General features: G+C 35.8%; 1 protein-coding gene across 3 annotated transcripts in view; it reads right to left on the reverse strand.

The window, feature by feature from the left end:
• Positions 1 to 23,801, reverse strand: part of RAB3GAP1 (RAB3 GTPase activating protein catalytic subunit 1) — a 125,326-nt gene that overhangs the window by 16,507 nt on the left and 85,018 nt on the right. For all 3 annotated transcript variants that reach the window (XM_082659047.1, XM_082659046.1, XM_082659045.1), the window contains 8 exons: positions 22,865 to 22,957; positions 22,289 to 22,458; positions 20,327 to 20,416; positions 18,736 to 18,908; positions 17,436 to 17,490; positions 16,242 to 16,613; positions 6,829 to 6,966; positions 2,889 to 3,116 (listed from right to left, as the gene is read on the reverse strand). In XM_082659047.1, the coding sequence (XP_082515173.1) occupies positions 2,889 to 3,116; positions 6,829 to 6,966; positions 16,242 to 16,613; positions 17,436 to 17,490; positions 18,736 to 18,908; positions 20,327 to 20,416; positions 22,289 to 22,458; positions 22,865 to 22,957 (1,319 nt within the window). The remainder of the gene's footprint in view (positions 1 to 2,888; positions 3,117 to 6,828; positions 6,967 to 16,241; positions 16,614 to 17,435; positions 17,491 to 18,735; positions 18,909 to 20,326; positions 20,417 to 22,288; positions 22,459 to 22,864; positions 22,958 to 23,801) is intronic.

Consider the following 23,801-nt stretch of genomic DNA (forward strand, 5'->3'; position numbering starts at 1 on the left):
TAATGCTTTTCTGCTTCAATTCTATTTTGTTTGGCATTAGGATTAAAACTCCTGCTTTCTTAATGTTTTCATTTACCTGGTAAATCTCTGTCCACTGTTTACTTTGTAGCCTTTCTGAAGGCTACAGGTTTAGGTACATTGTTATAGTTACTTCATAAAAAGAATAACAGAATGCCTTGTTGACAGCAGAGTTGGGTTTTATATGACTATCTTATACTGTAATTACTCTGCATGTGATATGATTTTTATTATGTGTGTTACTCTATTTGGTGTGTGTTCTTTGCTTTTGAATAATTTTTCCATTGTACTTAAGAAGGTTTATATTTTTATTCTAGTATATAACCTTGTATTAATACCTTTTATGCTGCCCTTAATTCACTTATATCTTTATCTATTTTATGAACTGGTCTGATAATTTTAAATGGTATCCTTTGCTTACCACTTATTATCTATGTAACAGTCAATGATTTCATTCTACTTTCCTCCTTCTCTCTTTTTCCATCCCAACTTTTATAGCTGCATTCTCTCTACTTTGCCCTAATATACAGTTTTTACATATTCTTCTTCTACCCATGTCCCCATCTAGTTTTAGTCTTAGCTCTAAAATTAAATAAATGAAATGCTCACCCATAAGCCCTTTGCCAAAATTTCCCTAGTCATCTCTTGGTTAAGTTCATCCTCCTATACTATATTGTTCAATAAGGCAGCCACTAGCCAAATGCAGCCATTTAGAAATCCAGTTCCTATGTTATACAAGCCACATTTCAAGTGCTCATTAAAGCCACATATGGCCAGGGGCTACCATTTTGGACAGCATAGCTATAACCATTCTGAACACTGCAGGAAGTTCTATTGGACTGGGGCAGCTGTAGTGGACTCCTCAGGAAGGGCACACGTATACAGTTATTTGGGCAAAAACTCAGAGAAAACATTTTTTATAGCCTTCACTACCTGGACATCTTGGTGGAATGTAAAATCGTTAGTGTGTATTTTTTCCTTATACTTCTTGAAAACTGCTCCACACTGCCCTGCTGTTGAGAAATCTGACAACTCTCTCGTTCTCTTTCCCTTGTAAATTATTTTCATGTTTTTGCCTGCAGGGTCTGAGTTTCTTATTTTTGTTTTTTAAATATTTAAGGTCTAGTAGTATTACAGTGACATAATTTGGAGTTCACTACTCCTAGTCAACTTTCCCCTGTACCCAGTGAGCCCTTTCAATGTGTAAATTTGGGTTTTCTTTCATAACCAGAAAGTTTTTCTTAAATTGCAGTTTTAAGTATTAGTTCTGTTCTAGTGCTTTGATTTTTCTGCTTCAAGGACTCTGATAAAATGAGTATTATTCCTACTTTTCCTATCTTTCATTTTTACTATTTTCTCCCCAGTCCCTTTACTCCTTTATCTCATTTTCTTTCTCTTGGCTGTTTTGCTGCTTTTCCTCAATGCCTTTTATTAAATTTAAATATGAACCTATTCTTCTGTGGGTGCCATGTAATTTAGTCTTTGTTTTTGATATGGTTGTCTTTTTCTTATACTTCTATCCTGAGTTAAATCAACAGTAGTTTCATTTCTCTGTGGGGTTTTGGATTCATTTGTGCTCTTGTTTTTAGTATTTCTAATTAAACGTGATTTTTCATATCCCCCATGCTTGTTTGAGAATATTTGACTCCGTATGGACTGTTATGTTACAATTTTCTTCTGCTTTGTGGTCAGTTTTCTGGGAAATGTTTTTATTAGCTGAAATGATCCAATTTGTGCTTTCTGTTTTTTATAGTAGTTTTATATAGATGTGGTCTGCTCTTTACTATTATTGGTCATGTCACAGTTCAAAAGTGCCCTCTTCTGCATAATTTCTTTAATGGATGGCGGGAGATGAGGGAGGTTGATATGTCTTATTTCTCTTTCATTCCTACAGAATCTTTAATCTTCCCCTTGTTTCCTTCATTCCCATCAATGCTTTATCTCTAAGGGGTATATCATTCCTACTTATCTACCTGGTTCTTCCTAAGGCAGAGTCTCTCTGAATGTCCACTTCTGGTCCTGCTTACTGTCAAGCCACTTCCCTGTAGCCAGTGCTGTTAACTCTCAAGCCCTACCTGTGTTGAGTATTTTGACACTTAGTGTTAGGAGCAGTCTTTCTGGAGTGACTGGGCTGCATTTAAGTCTTCTGTATCCCTCAGCATTTCTTCTTAAGACTCCCTGTCCATACTCTCTACACCCACAGGCTTACAACGGTGGGAAATCCACTGGAATCTGGCTTATTTCTCTACTTACTTAGTTAATTCAAAGATCACTGTAGTCTCTAACTGTAGTAATGCTGACAGCATGGATTTCTGTACTCTACTTAATTTCATGGGGTTTTTTGGGAGTTGGGTGGGTGGAAGGGTATGTGGGACAACTTGATATCAGGTGGCTGCCAATATTCTCCAGAACTCCAATGTTTTTTTAATAATTGCAAAGTAGTCTACTAAATGATATATCATAATTTATTAAACAAAGCCTTATTTTTGGAAATGTTGGCTGTATCTACTTTTTCACTATGAAACTTTTTGAACATCATTCTTGAACACTGATCTTTATGTATCTCTCATTATTCCTTTAATACTTTTTTTTGGCAGTAGAACTGCTAAGTCAAAAGACATGATCATTTTTAAGGCTTTTGACATATGCTGTGAGATGGTCCAATGGTAAACATTCTATGTAAAATATGCATGTCTTATCCTTTGGACTACCTGTAACCAGTTCTAAAATCTTAAATGTGAATATTCAATATGTAAAAGGTTCATTACATTTCAATGCTTTGCTTCTCAAGTATGTCCAAAGCTTTCATATCTATCATAGATTTTAAAATACTAGAACAACAATTAGCAGTATACTCAAACATCAGTTACCTTTTCTGCTTCCCGTGTATCATCAAAGAGTCTCCTTTGCCTTCTAGCGGGGATTGGCTTAGCTGTTTCCCAGGCTTCTACCCACATATTGCTTGGAATCTTCATTCGGGCGCTCAGTTCTCCTTTCAGAACCATGTTGCCCTTTTCATCAATCACTTCCTCTTCAATGTAATCCCGGGGTGAGTACCACCTCACAAAATCTTCCAGAAAACAACCTGGATTAGCTGCCTAAAACAGACAAAAAATTCAGCAGAATCAAATAAAAATCAACAGTTATTGATAAACCTGTTTTCAAAAATCATACTTTCACTTTCACAAAAAGACCAATCTTTACAAAATCTAGTATGTGACTTGAGTTACAATGTCACCTTTAAATCAGATCAGATGTTAAAGCACCAAAAGTACTTTATTTTTGCTGCCCCCATTTTAAAGAAAAAGAAAACGTTTTCATTTGATGAATTTGGAAATAAAAATTTGATGTAAAGTGAAAATAAATCTCAGACTATAAGTTATATAAGTTAATTTAAAATTATAGTATAATAACTACTCAATACTTAGAAAAGTATCAATAAGCTCAAGTCAAGTAAATTAAATAATACACAATATGATCAGAATAATAACCCAATGATGGAAAAGTTCTGCTCTTTTTTTCCTCGATAAGTCAATACTGATACTGCAATAAATATCAGCTAACCTCAAAAATGTTCTATTCAACCATCAAATTCTCATGCTTTATATAACAAGTTACCATTACATAAACTGCTTTTGTGCCATTAAGGAATTGGAATTAAAATGTGCTTTTGTGCCACTAAGGAATTTGAATTAAAATCACTGTTTTTCAGGCTTCTGAAACCAAACTAATTAAAGTTTTATTTAGTGGATAATTCCATAGAATTAACAATGATGCATGCCAAAATCCTTTAAGTACTTCTACATTTAAGCCTGAAAAAAAAGGGAGAGGCTTTTACAGTGTTAGTGGTAAGGCATGGAGGTCTTTTTGCCAGTGCCCAGTAATATATTAGTAGAGTATTAAGGATGGGCATATATATCATCCCCTTAATATTCAAAAGGTATGTGTACACATGTTAAACACATACCTTTTTGGTTATAATTCTCTACCACAACATATTCATCCTGCTATGAGTACTATATTTAATTGCCTGAAACAGTAAGTGATGTAAGCATTACTAAAAAGTGTTAAGCATTATGGTCATTTTCTTTCTTTTTAAATTAAATTAACCTCACACCAAAATGAAAACCAACATGATGAGAATGGTTAGTCTTAAATGTGAAGAGCAAAACTACCAACTTCTCCTTATTGAGCTTACTGGCTGCCAGTATAATCATCCCCACCAATATTAGGAAATCCCCAAAGGGATAAGAAATTAGGAGGGTTCTTAACTGACAGCCAACAACATAAACTTCTAAGGGCTATGGCATCACAGCAACAAAAAACTGCTGTGAACTGCAATGGGTCAAGATTACTGCATGATTCAGGATTCATGTACTAAGACTGGATATTAACCAGGCAACACCACACCCTCATGAAAACATCTCAGGAAACTAGAGAGATAGGCCTTGAGCGAAGAGAATGAACCTGAAAAAGAAAACAAGACTGAACTCTTGTACTACAGAATGGGTTAAAGAAAGACAGTTCACACCAGAATTCTTCCTTCTGGTTGTCTTTATTATACCAGACAGAACATAGCGCTACTAGGAGAGGCTCAAGACTCACTTCAGCTATGGCTGATCTTCCTTCTACTCTTACAGGTATATACTCCAAGGGCATGCTCGAGAACAGGCCCTGTCCTTCTGGAACTGTGCAGTGTAGGTGCCTCATGTACCTATCAGCATTTATGCAAAGCTCTGGGGACTCTCCCATGGCCCCTAATACCAAGTCATCCCTATACAAAAAGGGAAAGGCAACCATACCTATTTTAGCATGACTACGTATTTCCTTAAATATATTATCTGATTCCCACATATGGGCAGATGTGTAAGTTGGTTATTTGTCATATAATCTATTTTCTGGTTAAAACAATGTTATTGAAGAGATTTTTACATTACCCAGGTTAGTCCAAAAGAGTCTAACGAACCACAGTTTTGCTGAAGCACCGTGTTAAAGGAATTATATAGCACCTTGAGGAGCAAAGGTTTCTATGGGGAAAAGCTTTTACAGCTCCAATTTGGAATTTCCTCCTGTACATGCTTCTACAAGGACACTGCAGCAGAAGAGGGACAGATGAATATGAAGGCAGCTAAAGGTCAGGTAAAAAAAATAGCTGCTATGGAGGCCAGTACTTCCTACTGTGCACACACACCCTAAGCCAATTCCCTCCTCTAACTTTTTGATTTAACACATACCCTGAGAGCCAATTGGCTTCTCTTTATCCACTGTACCAACTATCTGCTTTAAAACACATCTCTTTTTCTTGCCTCACAGCGGAATAGAACTCAAAGATTTTCTGTATCTTTCTAATCTCTATGGAAAACATGCAGCTCTTGAGAAGTTTACTGAAGATTTCTTCTTTTAGGAAAGATGGGGGAAACAAGCAGGGAATAAAAAGACTCCCTCTTATTGTCACTCTCTGCTAGCAGGGAAGATGAAAGTAGCATAGGTTTTCACGGGGTGTTTATGTTGAAATATCAAACTCAGGCTGGCCTACCTAGCACAAAAACAGGACTGAGTAGGAGCTGTGGAATGAAAAAATGGAGGCCATCACAGGTAGCAGTAGGTTAAGGAAGAAAGTCTGGGCATGGGAGACAGTTCAGAGTATCAATAATAGGAAAAGGAAGCCCTGTGACCCACTGAGCTACCCATTTTTTTTTTTTAATGTACATGGATTTGCCTCTGCTTTCAAAAATAAATGATCCAGAAAGACTTTCTTCATCACTTGGTTTTTAAATTAATAAGCTAAGTGTAACCATTCTCTGAATCCTTTGTGTTCTAGATACAGGCCTGTATCTAAGCCTAAAATATTCTTCTCCAGGTAGCAAATGCCTGTTCATCCTAAACTGTGATGCTTCTGAAAAATTTTCCATGACCTCCACTCAGTACAGTCAGTCACCTTTTTGACCTTGCTCTCCTAAGAGAACTCATCACATAGTAATTATTTACATATCTCCTCCCACAACCTCAATAGACTGTAACTGAGGATAAACACTGTACTTCTTAATTACCTAATCACAGTGTCTGTCACAAAGCAGGTAACCAAAGGTTTGCTGAATGAAGCAGCCTATGTTAAATCCTAAGGATTTCTAAAAACCTTGCATTAAATTGACTGAACATACCTAAAGGAAGAAAACTTCCCAATCCTCATATAGAAATGATTCAGTTCTCAACTTCCAACCATTATTCAAAGATTATTCTTTTCAGACTTCCCTGGTGATGCAGTGGTTAAGAATCCGCCTGCCAATGCAGGGGACACAGGTTTGAGCCCTGGTCTGGGAAGATCCCACATGCTGCAGAGCAACTAAGCCCGGGCACCACAACTACTGAGCCTGCGCTCTAGAGCCCGCACGCCACAACTACTAAAGCCCACATGCCTAGAGCCCGTGCTCTGCCACAAGAGAAGCCACCGCAATGAGAAGCCCATGCACCACATCAAAGAGTAGCCCCCGCTCACAGCAACCAGAGAAAGCCCACGTGTAGCAACGAAGACCCAACCAATGCAGCCAAAAATAAATAAAATAAATTTATTTTAAAAATATAGAATCATTTTTTTAAAAAAGATTGTTCTTTTCTTTTTTAAACTCAAGAAGCAAGTTTGACTATGACCTTTAGGGGATGGAGGTAGGGTGTTGTAACTACGAATGAAATTTAAACATTTAATAAAAAAAAAAGACATGCAGGCCTTTACACCACTTTACAGAGTGACTTTCACAGCTTCATCCCAGAATAGCTCAAAATAGACTCCCGAGCTCTGATAACGTGACCCACCTTAAAAGACTCCATATCTGAGAGCAGACAGGCACTCTGCATGCGTGCTCGGAGGTGAGCCCCTTCTGCCGATGTACCCAATTTAGCTAGAACCTCCGACTGCTCTTCTAGCAGATCTTCTGTCATAGGTGCTGGTTCCTGCGAAGCACAAAAGGACAAAGCTCGTGAATAGCTTTTTTTAGAGAAAGCAGAACTATAAAAATAGAACAAAGACAACAATTATTTCAGCTATAGCAGTCACAAGATATGTATTTAAAAGAATTCAGAGAAATTTGCAAGTTTTCTGGAACCTACATGAAAAAGTAACAAGAAGAGTAAGTATGACTGTCAGTGCACTGCCCCCCACCCCGCCCCGCCAGCCAACAGATAAGATTTTCATGTTTCCTTGACCATAGCTAAGAGAGGAACTGGATGCACTGAACATCTTCCTGCCTATTAATGATAAAGAAATGAAGTCCTAAGATATTTTTATGAATGCCATTATTAGTTGCAACAAGGTTTTTATTATACCTAGTAAGAGAAGAAAACTGAAAAGAATTGAACCCCAAATAACTATATTTTATGTTGGAGGAGTAGCTTTGAGTTTATGTTCCAAACACATTCAAATTACCAATTCCCACAAGAAGTTGTTTTTTACTTTGGGGAATCAGAGACATTATATATTTTAATGGTAACCCCAAATAAAACAGCAGCTAAGGCAAATCTAAAGGAAAATACAACTGTAGAATCATTAAGAGAGAGACAGAAAACATTTCAAAACTGTTCAGGGGGGCTTAGGAAAGTTCTCTGAGAATTGATTCCATTAGATTTTATATTTGAAATATGAAGAACTCAACAACCCAGAGACTAACCAAACAAATCTTGCCTGCTTTGTTGTTAAAGCCAGAAAAACATGAACTCCTTTATTCCTAAATAGGATAAGACCTAGCAGAAGTAAGTGTCTTGTCAATAAATAGATTCCTTCTAGATTTCAGGAGCTTACTATAAAAGCAAGTTTTCTTAGCCTCAGTACTACTGACAGTTTAGACTGGATACTGTCGTGGTGCCTGTTCTATGCATTGTAGGATGTTTAGCAGCATATCTCTGGCCTCTGCCCACTACTGCCTGTAGTACCACTCCACCTCATGACAATCAAAAATGTTTCCAGACCTTGCCAAATACCCCTGGGAGGCAAAACACACTCCCCAGTTGAGAACCACTTCCACAGAGATAAATAATTTTTGCAGATATCTGTCAGAAATAAAATAGAAGCATGGTAAAGGTATGGCATTCAAAACACAGCAACAAACAAAAGAAAGTAACTTTTTTCTTATATCATTCTCATTTTTGAAACAAACCTACAAGGGCACTTACAAACAGTGCTGGAGAGAATATAAATCTTCCCAGACAACAATCTGGAAATCAATACATGGCAAGCATTTATGATCATGCCCTCTGACCCAAGAATTCCACTTCTAGAAATATCACTGTAGTATTATCTATAACAGTGTGAAAATTGGAAAGAATCTGAATGTACAATAACGGAAATGGTTTGATATAGGAAAAAATGGGGAGGAACTACTTTAACAGTTTACCTCTGGATTATGGAAATACGAGCTTTTGTTTTGCTTTCTCTACAGTGAACATGCATCACTTTCAAAGTCTCACCCTGATACTTGGGGTTGAATAATAATTGGTAAGACAGTATGACAGACCGGTTAAGAGTTTGGGCTCTAGAAACAACATGCCTGTATTTGAATCCCAGCTGTATAACCTTGGGCAATTACTCCAGCTTTATGTGACTCACTGTTGTGAAGAATAGATCCTGGCACAAGCTCAATAAACACTTGCAATTAGAGACAAAATACTTAGGCTGTATTTTAAGTTTTTTACTCTACTTTCCCTATGATATCAAAATTCCTCAGATTCAAAAATAACATGAATCTCCAATGAAGCAGTATACTCAGGAGCAGAGGCCCTCATTATTTCCATTAAAAAGGAACTCCTTTTCATTGTCCTTTAGCCTCCTGAGGGAAGGGAGGAGATACTGAAAGGATACTGACTACCCCTCCCACCTGGGAACTCTGGCCAACTGTAAGTGAAAAACTTGATCAAGAGGAATACAAGCAGCAAAGAGCATGAGGGCCACACATTCTTATATGTACCATTTCTGAATATGCCCAAAGCTTTCTCATACACATGATCTCATCGCTAATCACTGAGAAGTCATCAGTGCATTTTACATGTGGTGAAACCGAATGCAGAGACAGCATCTTGCCCAACATCATCGAAGTGGCAAACTCTCAAGTGGCAAACTGAAGGGAGAATCTAGGACATCTATCTAACGCTGGCTTTGAGAACTATTAGTTTGGATCTAATCCACTACCTAAGAACTCCTGCTTTAACAGATTCTCTACAAATTTCTCTTCTAGCCCCTGCTCTAAAATGCTGAGAAAAATTTTTAAGCCTTTCCTAGCCATAAATTTTAGGTTGACCTAAGTCTACATGAAAGGAATAAGGGAGTATATTTAAATTCTTAGAAGTAGGACCTATATACAGTCTTATTATTTACTTTTTCTTTTTGGTGAAATGGCAATGGATTAACAGCACATTTTAAGCTAATTTCTAAAGTCTGAAATTATAATGGTTTCAACTGGGATCATTTTGAATTCCAAACATTTTCTATACGTACATATACAATGGTTATAATTCAAATAAGATTAACTTTAAAGAAAGTAAAACAGATTAAAAATTTGCCCCGATTTACCTAAAGGTAAGACAAAAATTAATTTCTAAATACATAAGATGCATGTTGAGAGAAAAGTAAGTTTAAATTATTCCAGACTTGGATTACAAATTTGAATGTGGAAACTAAAGCATCTGAAATAAATGAGGAAGATATAGCATTCTGAAGAAAAATAAAGCTTGAGCTTCCAGAACAACTTCCTCTGATTCTTCATTAACCCAATCAAACCAACATATATGCAACAAGTTCATTAAAAATAGGGAGTACTGTTAATTAAAACTTGGAAAAAGAAAGCACATAAAATATTAAACTTCACTGAACACTTACATGCCAATTATCTGTAAATATGATGTGTAATTTAACCCTGAACAACCCAAAGTAATACAAACTATTATTGGCTTTTAAAGTATTTAATATTTGTTTATTAAATAAATAAATAGGCAGGGTTTTCAAACTGAAGATACATTAGAACAAGACAGAAATACTTTCATTTTTTTCTTCTTGTCAACCACTGATCATATGACAAATTTTTAAACAGTATTTTTTGAAGTATAATCAACATACAGTAATTTAAAGGGTACATTTGTTAACTACATACCCATGAAGCAGTCACTACAATCAAGATAAAAAGCTTCCTTATGCCCATTTTTGGAAAGTCTATCAAAAAGTGAATAGATGAACTGTGCTATATCCATGCTGAGGAACACTACTAAGCAATAAAAATGAATGAACTACTGATACACACAACAACATATATGAATCTCAAAATAATTATGCTAAAAGAATTCACACACACAAAAACCATACTGTAATTACATAAAATTTATATAAAATTCTAGAAAATGCAAACTTTTTTTTAAGAGAGAAAAACAAGGCTCAGAAAGGAAACATAGCCTCTACTAGCAATACTAGCTAAAAATAAGGGTGGTGCCAGGCTACAAATCTAGCTCCGCTAGATTCCAACATCCCAGTCTATGCCACAAGACCTCAATACCAACTGCATGCACCCCAACAAAATTTGAAAAAATATACACTTGGTTTCTAGCATTAGAATAGTCTGTCCTAGTACTAACAGTTAGTGATGAAGTATCTAAAATATAATTACTTTTAAAATAATATAAAGAAGCAAAAAGATAAGGCCTGTCAAACAAACAAAACTAATGTCATAAATGACAGCCACCTGGCAAAGAAACAATGTAAGCATGGGAAAAAAAGTTAAGAGAATCCATGTTTAAAATTATCAAGCAATCATTCCAACATCCCACTGCACAATTATTACAACTGATCAACCCATCTCAAAATATGAAAACTGGTTAAAAAACCTTTAAGTCAATCCTTGCAGCCTGAGAAGCGATACTAGCCTCTTAGGTCTTATATAAGAAAAAGTCCTCAAAAGAATAATAGCCTAAAAAAAAAAAGAATAATAGCCTAGAGTCTGTCATACAGAGTGAAGTAAGCCAGAAATACCATATATTAACGCATATATGTGGAATCTAGAAAAACAGTACAGATGAACCTATTCGTAGATGTAGAGAACAGACATGTGGACACGGCGGGGGGGTTGGGGGGAAGGGGAGGGTGGGACAAAATTGGGAGACTAGGTTTGACATATATACACTACCATGTGTAAAATAGCTAGCTAGTGGGAACCTGGTACAGCACAGGGAGCTCAGCTTGGTGCTCTGTGATGGCCTAGATGGGTGGGATGGGTTGAGGGGTGGGAGGGAGGTCCAAGAGGGAGGGGATATAGGTATACATATAGCTGATTCACTTCATTGTACAGCAGAAACTAACACAACATTGTAAAGCAATTTTACTCCAATTTTAAAAAAAAAAGAATAGCCAAAAATTGAGTACTTATTTTGGACTAGACATGGTATCATTCACTTATCATATTTAAAACTCACTATTTCATTTAGAACTCACAATTATCTTATGATTACCTCAATATGCAAGACAAACATTTGATAAAATACAATACCTGATCATGAAAAAAACTCTCAGAAACTAGGGATAGGAGAAAATTTCCTTCATATGATAAATGATACCTACACCAGATACACTCAAAGATTATCACATGCTTTCCTTCTGAGACTGGGAACAAGAGGAGGATGTCCACTGTTCAACACTGTACCTGAGGTCCTAGCCAGTACAATAGGAAATGAAGAAGAATTAAAAAATGTACAGGCCAGAAAATCAAAATTCAAATTGTCTATTAACAGATAACATGACTGTGTGTATAGAAAACTCCAAATATACTAGAAACAATAAGTGAATGTAATAAGGTTGTTAGATTCAAGGTCAATATACAATAATAAACTATTTCTACATATCAGGGAAAATGTTTTTAAATGAAATTTAAAAATACCATTTACAATATTTGAAAAATTACAAATATTATATTTTGACATAAATTTAATAAAAGATATGCAAAACCTCTACATTAAAAACTAAAAAACACTGATAAGGGAAAGTAAAGGGAACATTCAATAAAATGAAAGACATTTCATGGTCACGAGACTCAATATTGTTAAGATATCAATTCTCTCCAATGCAATGCAATGCTAATTCTAAATCTAATTTGATACAATATGAATTAAAATCCCAGCAGGATTATTTTATGTGTGGAAACTGACAAACAGTTTCCCAAATTTACATAAAAAGGAAAAGAAGAGTCAAGATAATCTTGAAGAACAAAGTTAGAAGATTTAAACTACAAGATAGAAAGATTTTTATAAAACTATAGTAATAAGGACAGTACATTACTGGCACAAGGATAAACAAAGAGACTAACAGAATAAATAGTCCAGAAAGAGACCAACACACATACAATCACTTGATTTACAACAAAGATGTCACTGCCACTCCGTGGGAAAAGGCAGGTCTTCTGAATAATGGTGTTGGAACACAACTGTACACCCTTACAGAAAAAAGAGAATCTTAATCTCTTCCACACACCAAACACAGTCAATTTGAGGTGGATCAAAAACATAAATGTGATAGGTAAAACCATAAAGCTTCCAGAAGAAAACACAAGAGAGTATCTCCAGGACCTTGGGGTAGTTAATTTCTTAACAGGAGACAAAAGCAGTATCCACATAAGAAAAATATTGGTAGATCAGACCTTATTAAAGTTAAAAATGCCTATTCAACAAAAGGCATCATTAAGAAAGTGAACAGGCAAGCCACCAACTAGGAGAAATTATTTGTTATAGACAGACAGACAGACAGATACAGATATATACACCTCAGAACTCATATCCAGAATATATGAAGAATTCCTACAAAGCAATAGGGAAAAAGACGACTAATTTTGAAAAAATAGGTAAAGGTCTTGAACAGGCACTTGACCAAGAAAATATCCAAGTGGGCAATAAATATATGAAAATGTGTTCAGTGTCATTATTCATCAGGGAAATGTGAAAACATGAGATACTACTACATACCCCTCAGAAAGGCAAAAATTAAAATGATTGAAATTATCAAGTGTGCAGAGAAGAGTTAACATAGCAGGCCTTAGACTATTATCTTCAGAAAGGCCTGTTTGCAAAGTTGGCCCTCAGCTGGCTTCTGGGAACCTGGATCCTGGCAGAGTCGCACCATACTCCAAACTGATAAAAATGGTTCACTATGTGTAAACTCTTTGTGCAAACAATATGGTTTATGCTGAATACCTGCTTTCCTTCTGGGAGTCTGGAATTTTGGCACATGCTAGGCAGAGGGTGCTTTGTGACCAGGCCCCAGTAAAAAAAAAACCCTGAGCAATGAGCCTCTGACAAGTTTCCCTAGTAGATAACATTTCACATGTGGTCACGATCAGTTGTGGAGTTAAGTGCATCTTGTGTGACTACTGCGAGGAGCCTCTTGGAAGCTTGTGCTTGATATCCTCTGAACTTTGTCCCATGTGCCATTTCCTTTCACTTTGTGTCCCTTTGCTCTATTAAGTTACAGCTGTGAGCATGACTATATACTGAGTCCTGTGAGTCCTCCAAGCAAATCACCAAACCTGGGAGTGGTGTTGGGACCCCTGACACACCAAATGTAAGAGATTATGTGGAATAAACCACAATTATTATGCATTGTTGGAGGGAATGTAAATTAGTTCAACCACTTTGGGAGACTGTTTAGCAATATCTACTAAAGCTCAAACATATTGCTACCACAGGGCCCAACAATTCTACTCTTAAGAATATATCCAGGGCTTCCCTGGTGGCGCAGTGGTTGAGAATCTGCCTGCTAATGCAGGGGACACGGGTTCGAGCCCTGGTCTGGGAAGATCCCACATGCTGCGGAGCAACTAGGCCCGTGAGCCACAACTACTGAGCCTGCGCGTCTGGAGCCTGTGCTCCGCAACTAGAGAGGCCGCGATAGTGAGAGGCCTCCGCACCGCGATAAAGAATGGCCCCCGCAACTAGAGAAAGCCCGCGCACAGAAACGAAGACCCAACACAGCAAAAATAAATAAATAAATAAAATTAAAAAAAAAAAAAAAAAAGAATATATCCAAAAGAAAATGAGTATGTTCACCAAAAGACACATAAGAATTTTCATTTGTTTATAATAGCTCAAACTGTAAACAACTCAAATTGCATCAGCAAGTGAATGGATAAGCAATATAAGAATTGAGTGGCACATTCATGTAACAGAATACTATAAAGTAATACAATATGCATAAATACTGATTCATATAATGACATAGATGAATCTCACAGACGGTTGTTAAATAAAAAAGCACAACACAAGAGTACATAATTCCATTCATATACAAAAGAGCAAGCAAAGTATGATTACATTTATGATATCCAAAAATTGACAAAACTAACCTATGCTAAGTTAGAAAACAGAATTACCTGGAGGGGAGTACTCAATACATCTGCCTATTTAAATTTTAAAAGATTAAATTAAAAATTCAGTTCCTTAGTTGCACTAGCCACATTTCAAGCACTCAATAGCTACATACAGATAATGGCTATAGTACTAGAGAACACAGAAAATATACGTGTCCATCTTCACAGAAAGTTCTACTGATTATTGCTGTTCTAGGATATTGAGAATTTTCTATATCTTGATATGGGTGGTAGTTACATGAGTTTTTATTTTTTATTTTTCTGAGTTAATTTTTTTATTGAGATATAATTGACATATAACATTCTATTAGTTTTACATGGGTTTTTAAATACGAAAAAACTCACCAAGCTGTACACTTAAGATTTGTGCACTTTATTTAGTTATAATTAACTCAATAGATAAGTAAACAAATGTTTTAAAAATAACTAGGAGAAAACATACACAATGTATATAATAGAGGATTTATATCTAATATATGAAGGACTCATATAAATCAATAAGAATAGGACAGCAACCTAAAAGAAAAATGGAATGCAATTCACAGGAAAGGATGGCATAAACATATTAAAAGATACTTAGGTTCATCAAAAATCAGGGAACTACAATCTAGAACACTGAGATACCACTTTTGCCCATCGTATTGGCAAAAATTTTTTTGACTGGTAATGTCAATTAAAAAAATTAAATTAAATATGAATACAAGTAACGTGAGTGCAAGAACCTTACTATATAGTTTGCTACTAAAATCCTAAGGCCTAGGACAGTGGTTGGCATATATTAGACACTCATTACATATTTATGGAGGAAGAAAGTGTAAAAGGGAAGTTGGGGAGAGAATGTTATTCCCTTACTCCTATATTCATCAATGACAGGGTATAAAATAGGTGCAGCCCTTTTGAAGAGGAATTTTATAGCTTATATATATGATTTTCTAGAAATTCCATTTCTCATTTCTTCCTTAGAGAAACACTCATATGTGAACAGATAATATATGAAAAACTACAAGAATCTGCTACATTACTGTAGCACTGTAATAGCAATAAGCTGCAAATAACATTGTACATTAAGAGGGTAATGGTTCAATAAGCTTATCACTCTTCCATGCCATGGAATATTACACAGCAGTTAAAGAGATGAAGTAGATCCACATGTAATGACATGAAGAGATCTTCAAGACACATTAAGTTAAAAAACTACACACCAATGCACACATTTTTAAAAATCCACAAAACTATGTATCATATGCATACACATACATACATCAAAGCACAGAAACAGGTGTAAGAAATTATAACCCAAACCAATAATAGTGGTTACTTCTACAGATTAGAATTGGAATTAGTGGGTGGTGGCTTTTACTTTTTCTAGGTTGAGTTTTTCACAATAAAATGTATTCACTTATTACCTATGCAAAAAAACCCAACAAAAACTATTGCTCTTCCTTAGGTTTTGAGTTGTTGCTATTCTACTTCCTAATGGTATAAAATGGATTCAAACTGCATATTAGAATAGATAAAAACTAATTATATAATTAAAGAATTTTTACTTTTGTTCTTCCAATATTTTTGGATTTTGTTTTTTTAAACATCTGAGTACCCACCACTAAGTTTAAGATGAACTAATAGATCACCTTATACATGATGAGCTACTATCTACTGAAACTTCAAAACATTTCTCAGTTGTACAAATAGTAGACCTAAAAGCCCCAAAAGTCAAATTTATAGATCTCTGAACATAGAACTGTTTAAAGAATTGCCTCTACCCAAAGCAATTATTTCTTACTAGGATGAAGTTATATAACCAACAAAAAATAAAACTTAAAGAACCAGTCCATGTCCTACCTGGGTCACTGGAATATATAGAGGTTCTCCATTATGTAGCAGATTAAGTTTCCCATGCTGATGGAGTCGTCCTTCTGGCTTTAAACTTGCCATCTCCTTAGGTCCTCCTTTCTTGCCACTCTCTTGTCCATTTCCCTTAAGTTCTTCAGTATCACTTAGGCATTCAAAAAATTCTTCCTCGCTGTCACTCCAAGAATCCCATGATTTTCCCACCTCTCCCTTTTCCTTATCCATATCTTTTAGATTGTCTGGCCCCAGCTGGTCTCCAGATTTTCCAGCATCCCCTGAATATGTATTAGTTACATTATCTGAAGGACTTGTCTTTCTCCCCTCATCACGTGCCTTCTTTCGTTCAATACAACAATTTAACATCTGAAAAAACATTCATATTTGAATTGTCAGGCAGTTAGTCAGACATAAGCAGGTCCCTGCCCCATTCTGGACAGGGTCATCCTTCTCTCCCCAACCTGGACACCGGTGATCAGAACATGCCCAGAGATCCTCCCTTTTGTGGTCAAGGACTGCTAAGTTTCCAGCCTTATTACAACCAACCTAGATAAAACCCACCAGCATAGGTTGGCGCAGGAGCACCAAGACCTAAAAGGTGATTCAAAGTAACCCAGGGCTCATTTTGCCGTATTTGTAATAAATGAGCACTACAGTTTTCCCCACACGCCCACAGGCTTCACTTGGGTGCTTATGCGTTAAGCGCCTGCGCACAAGGAGAAAAGTTACGTAACCTAAAGCTGTCAATCAACTTGTCAGTCAAATGACACACGAAGGGACTTTCTGCCTGAAAACCAACCCTATCCCCACTACAGGATGGCTTCTGGTTTCCAGACAGCCCGCTCTCATCCTTTCTCAGGAGTGTACTTCCGCTTTGCTTAATAAAACTTCTGCTGCTTAAAACTGCTCTATGTCTCTCGACTGAAGTTTTTCCTCGGGGAGGACAAGGACTGAGGAAATAGCCGTTCCGTCAGTGACAGTTACAGTAAAATAAAAATCTATCCACTACTTGAATATTTTATTTTCATTCTCCACCCTTTCCCTGGACCTTGTTGTGAATGACAATGACTTAAGTAACCTACAGCACCACAATGAGAATAGCCTATAATCCATTATCACATTTAATATCAGAATAAGCTCCGATTGAACCAAGACCACATTTATATACTGTCACTGGGAAATCTTTACCTGTAGTTTCTGATGCAGTAAACAACATCTTAGATCTGGGGGTCCACTTGCTAATCTATCAAATAAAGTAATGGGAAAAACAGCTTAGTAAAATTGCTTCAGATATTCATATTTTATACTTTTTCTATATTTTAGCCACATTGATAAATCAAAACTAGGTTTCTATAGATAAGGCAACTGAGATGGACCAAATAAAATTAAAAGATCAAAATTTATTTTATCCCCCTAGTCCATAATTCACCAACAGTAACAGCAAACTAGTGATAGCTCTCAAGCTAACAGAAACTTGAAAAAAATTTAAAGCCTAGAAATTCACCCTAGGAAGTAGCTAGCATGTAGTATTTCATGCCTTACAAAAGAGATTATATTATATATTCATTTCTCAATCATGGTGGATTCTCAATATAAATTCCATTGATCTCCACCTCCCTTTTGCTAAAGGGAGCCTGGACTGCCCCTAGGCTAAATCACTAGGTTCCCAGTAATCAGCCAAGAGAGAATCCAGCTAAGCAGAGGCTGGCAAATGACCCAAGAGTAAACATTTTTGGATCAAATACCACTTTATATTACTTATATCATGACTCTCCTCCCTTAGTTTGAGTAGCACAGGTAAATGGGCAGTAACCTATGCAGTACCAACATATATGCTAACTAAACTCTTTAAATGAAATGTCAATATAAATTATACCCAAAAATTATAGGTAATGTCTAATACCTGAACTTATGAACTATAAGATGTTTTTTTCCCTCCAACTATAAAAATGTATGTTCATGACAGAAGATTTAGAACACAAATGTACACACAAATGTATAAAGAGCAAAATAAAAACATAATTCACACCTGGGAAAACTACTGTTAACATCTGGTTGTATTTCTTTCCAATTATTTTTCTATACATATTTCTATATATATTCTATATATTTTCAGTATTCTCTATCAGCATAATTGAAAGCATAGTTGAAAGCACTCTGTATACATAACACTATATTCTACTTTACTACAAATATTGTGACCACTTTCCATGTTATTAGAGATTCTTGGGAAAAAAACTTTCCATTATAGAGACACATCATGATTTATTTAACCATTCTTTAATGTTTGATATTTAGGTTGTTTAACTTTTTTTTTTTCCTATTATAAATTTGCTGCAGTGAATACCTCTGAACAGAAATCGTGTCCTAAGTTTCTTACCACTTTCTTAGGGCAGATTTCCTAGAAGAGGAGAATTAATGGGTCAAAAGTCAAATTTTGCGAACAAACAAAAATCCTATCTCTAAAGCTGGAAACTGTAATTATTACCCTGGAATCAGAAAGTTGTTCTCCCATCTGAAACGCATTTCAAGAACAAACTCCTGCCAGAGATGTGCCACTCCTTTCAGTCCTCCATGGTAGAAATTGATCATACAAAGACACAAAGCCAATTTGTATGTTAAACTATCAGATGGTGCAGATTTGAACTGATTGTAGAGATTCTAAATTTAACAAAACAGAAACAAAGCAAACTTGTTAACAACATATTTACATGTATAATCAAAAACTGTGTAGGTAGAGATTTTAATACTGAAATTAATCTATCCTACCAAACCTGCTTTTATCATATGTCTAATACATTATTGCCTAAATTGTTCTTAGGCAGCTCCATGTTTTCAAGATCTCTGTAAGTATCAAAAAGTGAAGCTATAGTTTAGTGAGCCTAAAGTTATAGCCTTCAATTTCTTCTGTGGAATCTTTAAGATATATTCCAAATTTCATGTGTTGTTATAAAAATCTTTTAATTACAAATGAGTACCCACTTGTCAAAATCAAAAACATAAAATCAGAACTGTATAAACTGAAAATGTAAAGCCTACTTTTCCTCCTCAGTTCATGAAATCACTTCCCCAAAATAACTATTGTTAACAATTTGATATATCTGCACACCTGTCATTTAAACTCTCATTTTTCAATTTATCAAAGACTTGAAAGAGGAAAACATGAAAATTCTACTTCATTTTACATGTTACTTCATTAAAGAATTTTCCACTCTCTGTCCAGTTTTGAAATACACAGAAGAATCTGCTGCAAAATTTGATGATTTATGAAAAGTGTAAAATGAAGGCAATCCTATAACCATGCACAATATGTTTGTTATTTTTTTCACTGTTTCCAGAAAAGTTCTTCTACCCAAAATATATATCTATGCCAATATTCTATAGTAGGGCATTGTCTGAATGAAGGCCATGATATCATCTTCACTCAAGTTTTACTAAGGTGATTTTTAAAATAAAAAGATCCCTATTTCAAAACAGAGAAAGCTTTATAGTGAGTGCTAGAAAATGTTCACGTTTTCCTCATCCAAGTCTTTGATAAATTGAGAAAAGAAAGCTTAAATGACAGATGTAGAGCTATAAAACTGTTTACAGTAGTCACTGTTGTGAACTAGATTTCATGACAGTTGCTAGAAATATAGCAAAACCCCTAGAAATTCAATGCATTTAAAATATTTTAGGGCTCCCCTGGTGGTGCAGTGGTTAAGAATCCGCCTGCCAATACAGGGGACAGCGGTTCAAGCCCTAGTCCAGGAAGATCCCATGTGCTGCAGAGCAACTAAGCCCATGAGCCACAGCTACTGGGCCTGCGCTCTAGAGACTGTGAGCCACAACTACTGAGCCCACGTGCCACAACTACAGAAGCCCACACACCTAGAGCCTGTGCTCTGCAACAAGACAAGCCATCCCAATGAGAAGCCCGCACACTGCAACGAAAAGTAGTCCCCGCTCGCCACAACTAGAGAAAGGCTGCACGCAGCAGCGAAGACCCAATGCAGCCAAAAATAAATAAATAAAACAAATATTTTTTTAAATTTTTTAATAAATAAAAAAATAAAATATTTTAATATTAATTAACTTACATATTCTTCACTCTCTAATGGAGGATTACTGTTGTCTGTTGAAGAAGTCCCATCTAACGGTTTCTCAGAAGCAGCATCAGGGAATAAGAACTTAGGAGGGAGGAAGAAAGAAAATAATCACATCTTCAACGAAATTTCTCATTTTGTTGACTTTTGTAACTCATATAAACACTGACTTTTTAATGGTTTTGTTTTTAAAATGATGAGAATGCTCTTACTGTACTGCCCAGTTAGTTCTACAATACCTCAAACATTTTCTATTTTTCTTCAAAAATACATTGTTTCAGTGACTAGTCAATTTTAAAATCAGATTTTTCTTGACTGTGTAACCACCTGGTTCTGTGAATTGTTCAGTTTACAGAATGTAAAACCAGAATCTCTTCACTATGATTTCAGGCTCATCCAATGTCATTAAATTTTTTTTAACGTTATTATTAAAAAGACAAAATTATAAAAGAAAATTTTAAAACACCCAAACATTCATGAGGCTCTGTAGAGAAGAATCATCCATGGGTTTTTATACATGAAATGCTACAAGTATGATATTAAAGACCCGTAATTTTATCTTACGAGATACCCATAGAAAGTGGGAAGCAGACTAAACCTGTAATGACCAGTGTATCCTTTCCACATGATTTCTGTTAACATGTGTGAGGGAGTGTGTGTGTGTGTGTGTGTGTATGTGTGTCTGTGTCTGTGTGTCTGTGTGTGAGAGAGGGTGTGGAGAAGTGGTAAAAAGCTATATAATTGGAATAAAATCTCTAAGGATACATTCTCAAGAAGGGGCCTTCTCTACAGAAATTTACTTTCAATCCTTTTATCACTATTCCTCCCAAGTGCTTTGTGGTACTGCTGATTTGTAACTCCTTTTACTATGCATACTTTGCCACATATTACAGAACATGCTAAACAGACTTTTTTAAATGAGAGGAACTACCAAGTGCCAACCTCCACTACTAAGCACATTTACAAACAGTATCCTATTCTCCTACCACTACGTGAGCTACGTATCAGTGCCCACATCTTACAAATATACAAACTAAAAATGTGGCTAAAAGTCTTGCTCAAGTAAACAGCAGGGATAAGATTAACATCAAGTTTTCAAGTCCTATATCCTTTTCATTGCACTACTCTTGAAGGTTTTTCCCAAGAACGTCTCAGTGCACAAATTGCCAGAAGTACGATTTTAACTACAATTATAGTAAGAGGAGCTATCATCTAGCAAAGGCCTGTTTTATGCCAGTGTAACAGAAGGTCCTTTAGTACTCACAACAATCTCACAGGTTTTCATTAGACTCATTTCAAATGAAGAAACTGAAGTTAAATGGCTTGTTCAAAGTCATACCGTAAGTCAGGATTAAACCCTGTGTATGGCTCCTAGGCCAGGCCTGTTCCACCACCCTATACCTAGGGGACACCCTAGCCCCTTCTAGTACTCGCTATGAAGTTTTCTCTGGACTGTTGTGAAAGAAAGTTTTCGAGAATACCATTCTGATCATGTCAACCTTCTGCTTAAAATGGCATTAAACTGTTAAGATGAAGCCCAGTGCTTCAACATGGCAGGTTACCTCCTACTCTCCTCGTCCCTGGCCACCCTCTGGGAAGTACCCTGCCATACACCAAACTGTCCAACATGCTCTCTCAGGCTTCTGCTATTCCTCTGCTTCTAAACCTTCTGTCCCTCTTTATGAAGCTTTCCCTGATCCCCACTGCTCAGACAGAGACAGATGAACCCTCTGCCGTGTTCTCACAGCCCCTTTGCCAGAATTCTCACATGTAACATGGTACTGTAACTACTATTTACTTTCCTTCTTCCCACTACACTAGTGGGAACTCATTGTGGAGACGATGTTTTACTCATTTTATGTTCCCAATCCAGTGCCTGCCACATAGATGGGACTGAATAGATAATGAATAAATGAGTGTGCATATAGACATATAAAAACATTACATTTAGTTTACCAAGAGAATTGTATTGAGGACATCATTATTCAGTGGTGATTCTTCTACACCTCTCTGTTTTCGTATTTTCTTCTTTGCAGTGTGTACCATATTTGAAACTGATAATTTATGAATTGGAACCGGTGCAGGCTCTGTCAACTTTGACAAAGCATGAGTTATATCAGCAGCTTCTATAAAAAGAATAGAAATGAATACATATTATATCACCAACCTTGGCAGGTTAAAGTGATGAATAAACTGATGACTGTACAGAATATTTTAGTCACTCTTTTCATTAGTGACTTTTTACTAATACACAGGTTCAGCTTTATATGGATGCATGATTGACAAAGGTGTAACATAATTTCTGCCCAGGGAACTTCAAAAATAAACCTCTTTTCAAAATATCTTACATTTTTGGTGGAAAGAACTTATTAATCACACAATGTTTTAACTCAGGGTATATATAGCCTGGAGAAAATGGTAGCTGCCTAGTTCATCAAAACTTGCTTCCCCAACATAACTCAAATTAGAAAAATAGATGAAAAGTTGCTGGAACATTTGAAAATAACTTTTAAAAAAAGAGAAAGGTGTCACCTCTTCCTTCTTCCTCAAATGTGGATCGTCCGAGAATCTCATCAGTTGACTCCTTTCGACGGCAAATTTTAAAAAACTCAGTGACAAAATCACCTACATAGAAAAAAATGTTACTCATTTTTGAAACGTAACTGAAAGAAATCAGTCCTATAAATAAAAGTACATGTCTTTTCACAAAAGCTATTAGCTAAGATACGATAGAAAAAGAACCATTCAGTTTTTCTACCCAATCCAAAAAGTAATCCTATTTAAAAGGTAGCCTTGCTTTCTCTCCATAGTCCAGGATAGTAAAAGTTTTTCCTTAGAATTACTTCTAGAATGAAAGGAAAAAATAATTGAACCTGATATATTAGCAGTTACTATTTGCCTGAATAAGACAAATAGTATCTATTCTCATTAAGTTGTACAAGTAACAAGAATATTACTATATATATGTAGTGGTCTTCTTTCCCTAGCTGCCACCCTACTAGAATTCTGAATCCATTAGAAAAATAAAAATAAATTCTAAAGACATGTTTCTACAGGATTAAAAAATCATGTAGGATGAAGTTATTTCAGCTTCAACTGCATGTTAATGATATGCTTTGTGTCATTATAAGAAAGGGGGAAAAGGTTTGATATCTTCTAAAGAGCTTCTATGAGATACGTTTGCACAAAGAAATTAAATCTTAACAAGAACCATCAGTACTAAAATTATTAGACAATACAATATACTAATTATATCCAAGTTTGAGAATTCACCAACTAGTTCTGAATAAACCTGGAACATTTTCTGGAGTTCTTCAGACAAGTAGGAAAATCCTATAATCTAGTCATATAAACTATATGACTATAGCTTATTGTAGTATATGACTACATAATCCTATAATCTAGTCATATAAACATAAAGTTAAAGAGACAGGGTGAGATTAAGGGGCAGAAGCTTAAAATGAGAAGA

Source organism: Grampus griseus, assembly GCF_964374135.1.
Source record: "Grampus griseus genome assembly, chromosome: 7".
Lineage (NCBI taxonomy): Eukaryota > Metazoa > Chordata > Mammalia > Artiodactyla > Delphinidae > Grampus > Grampus griseus.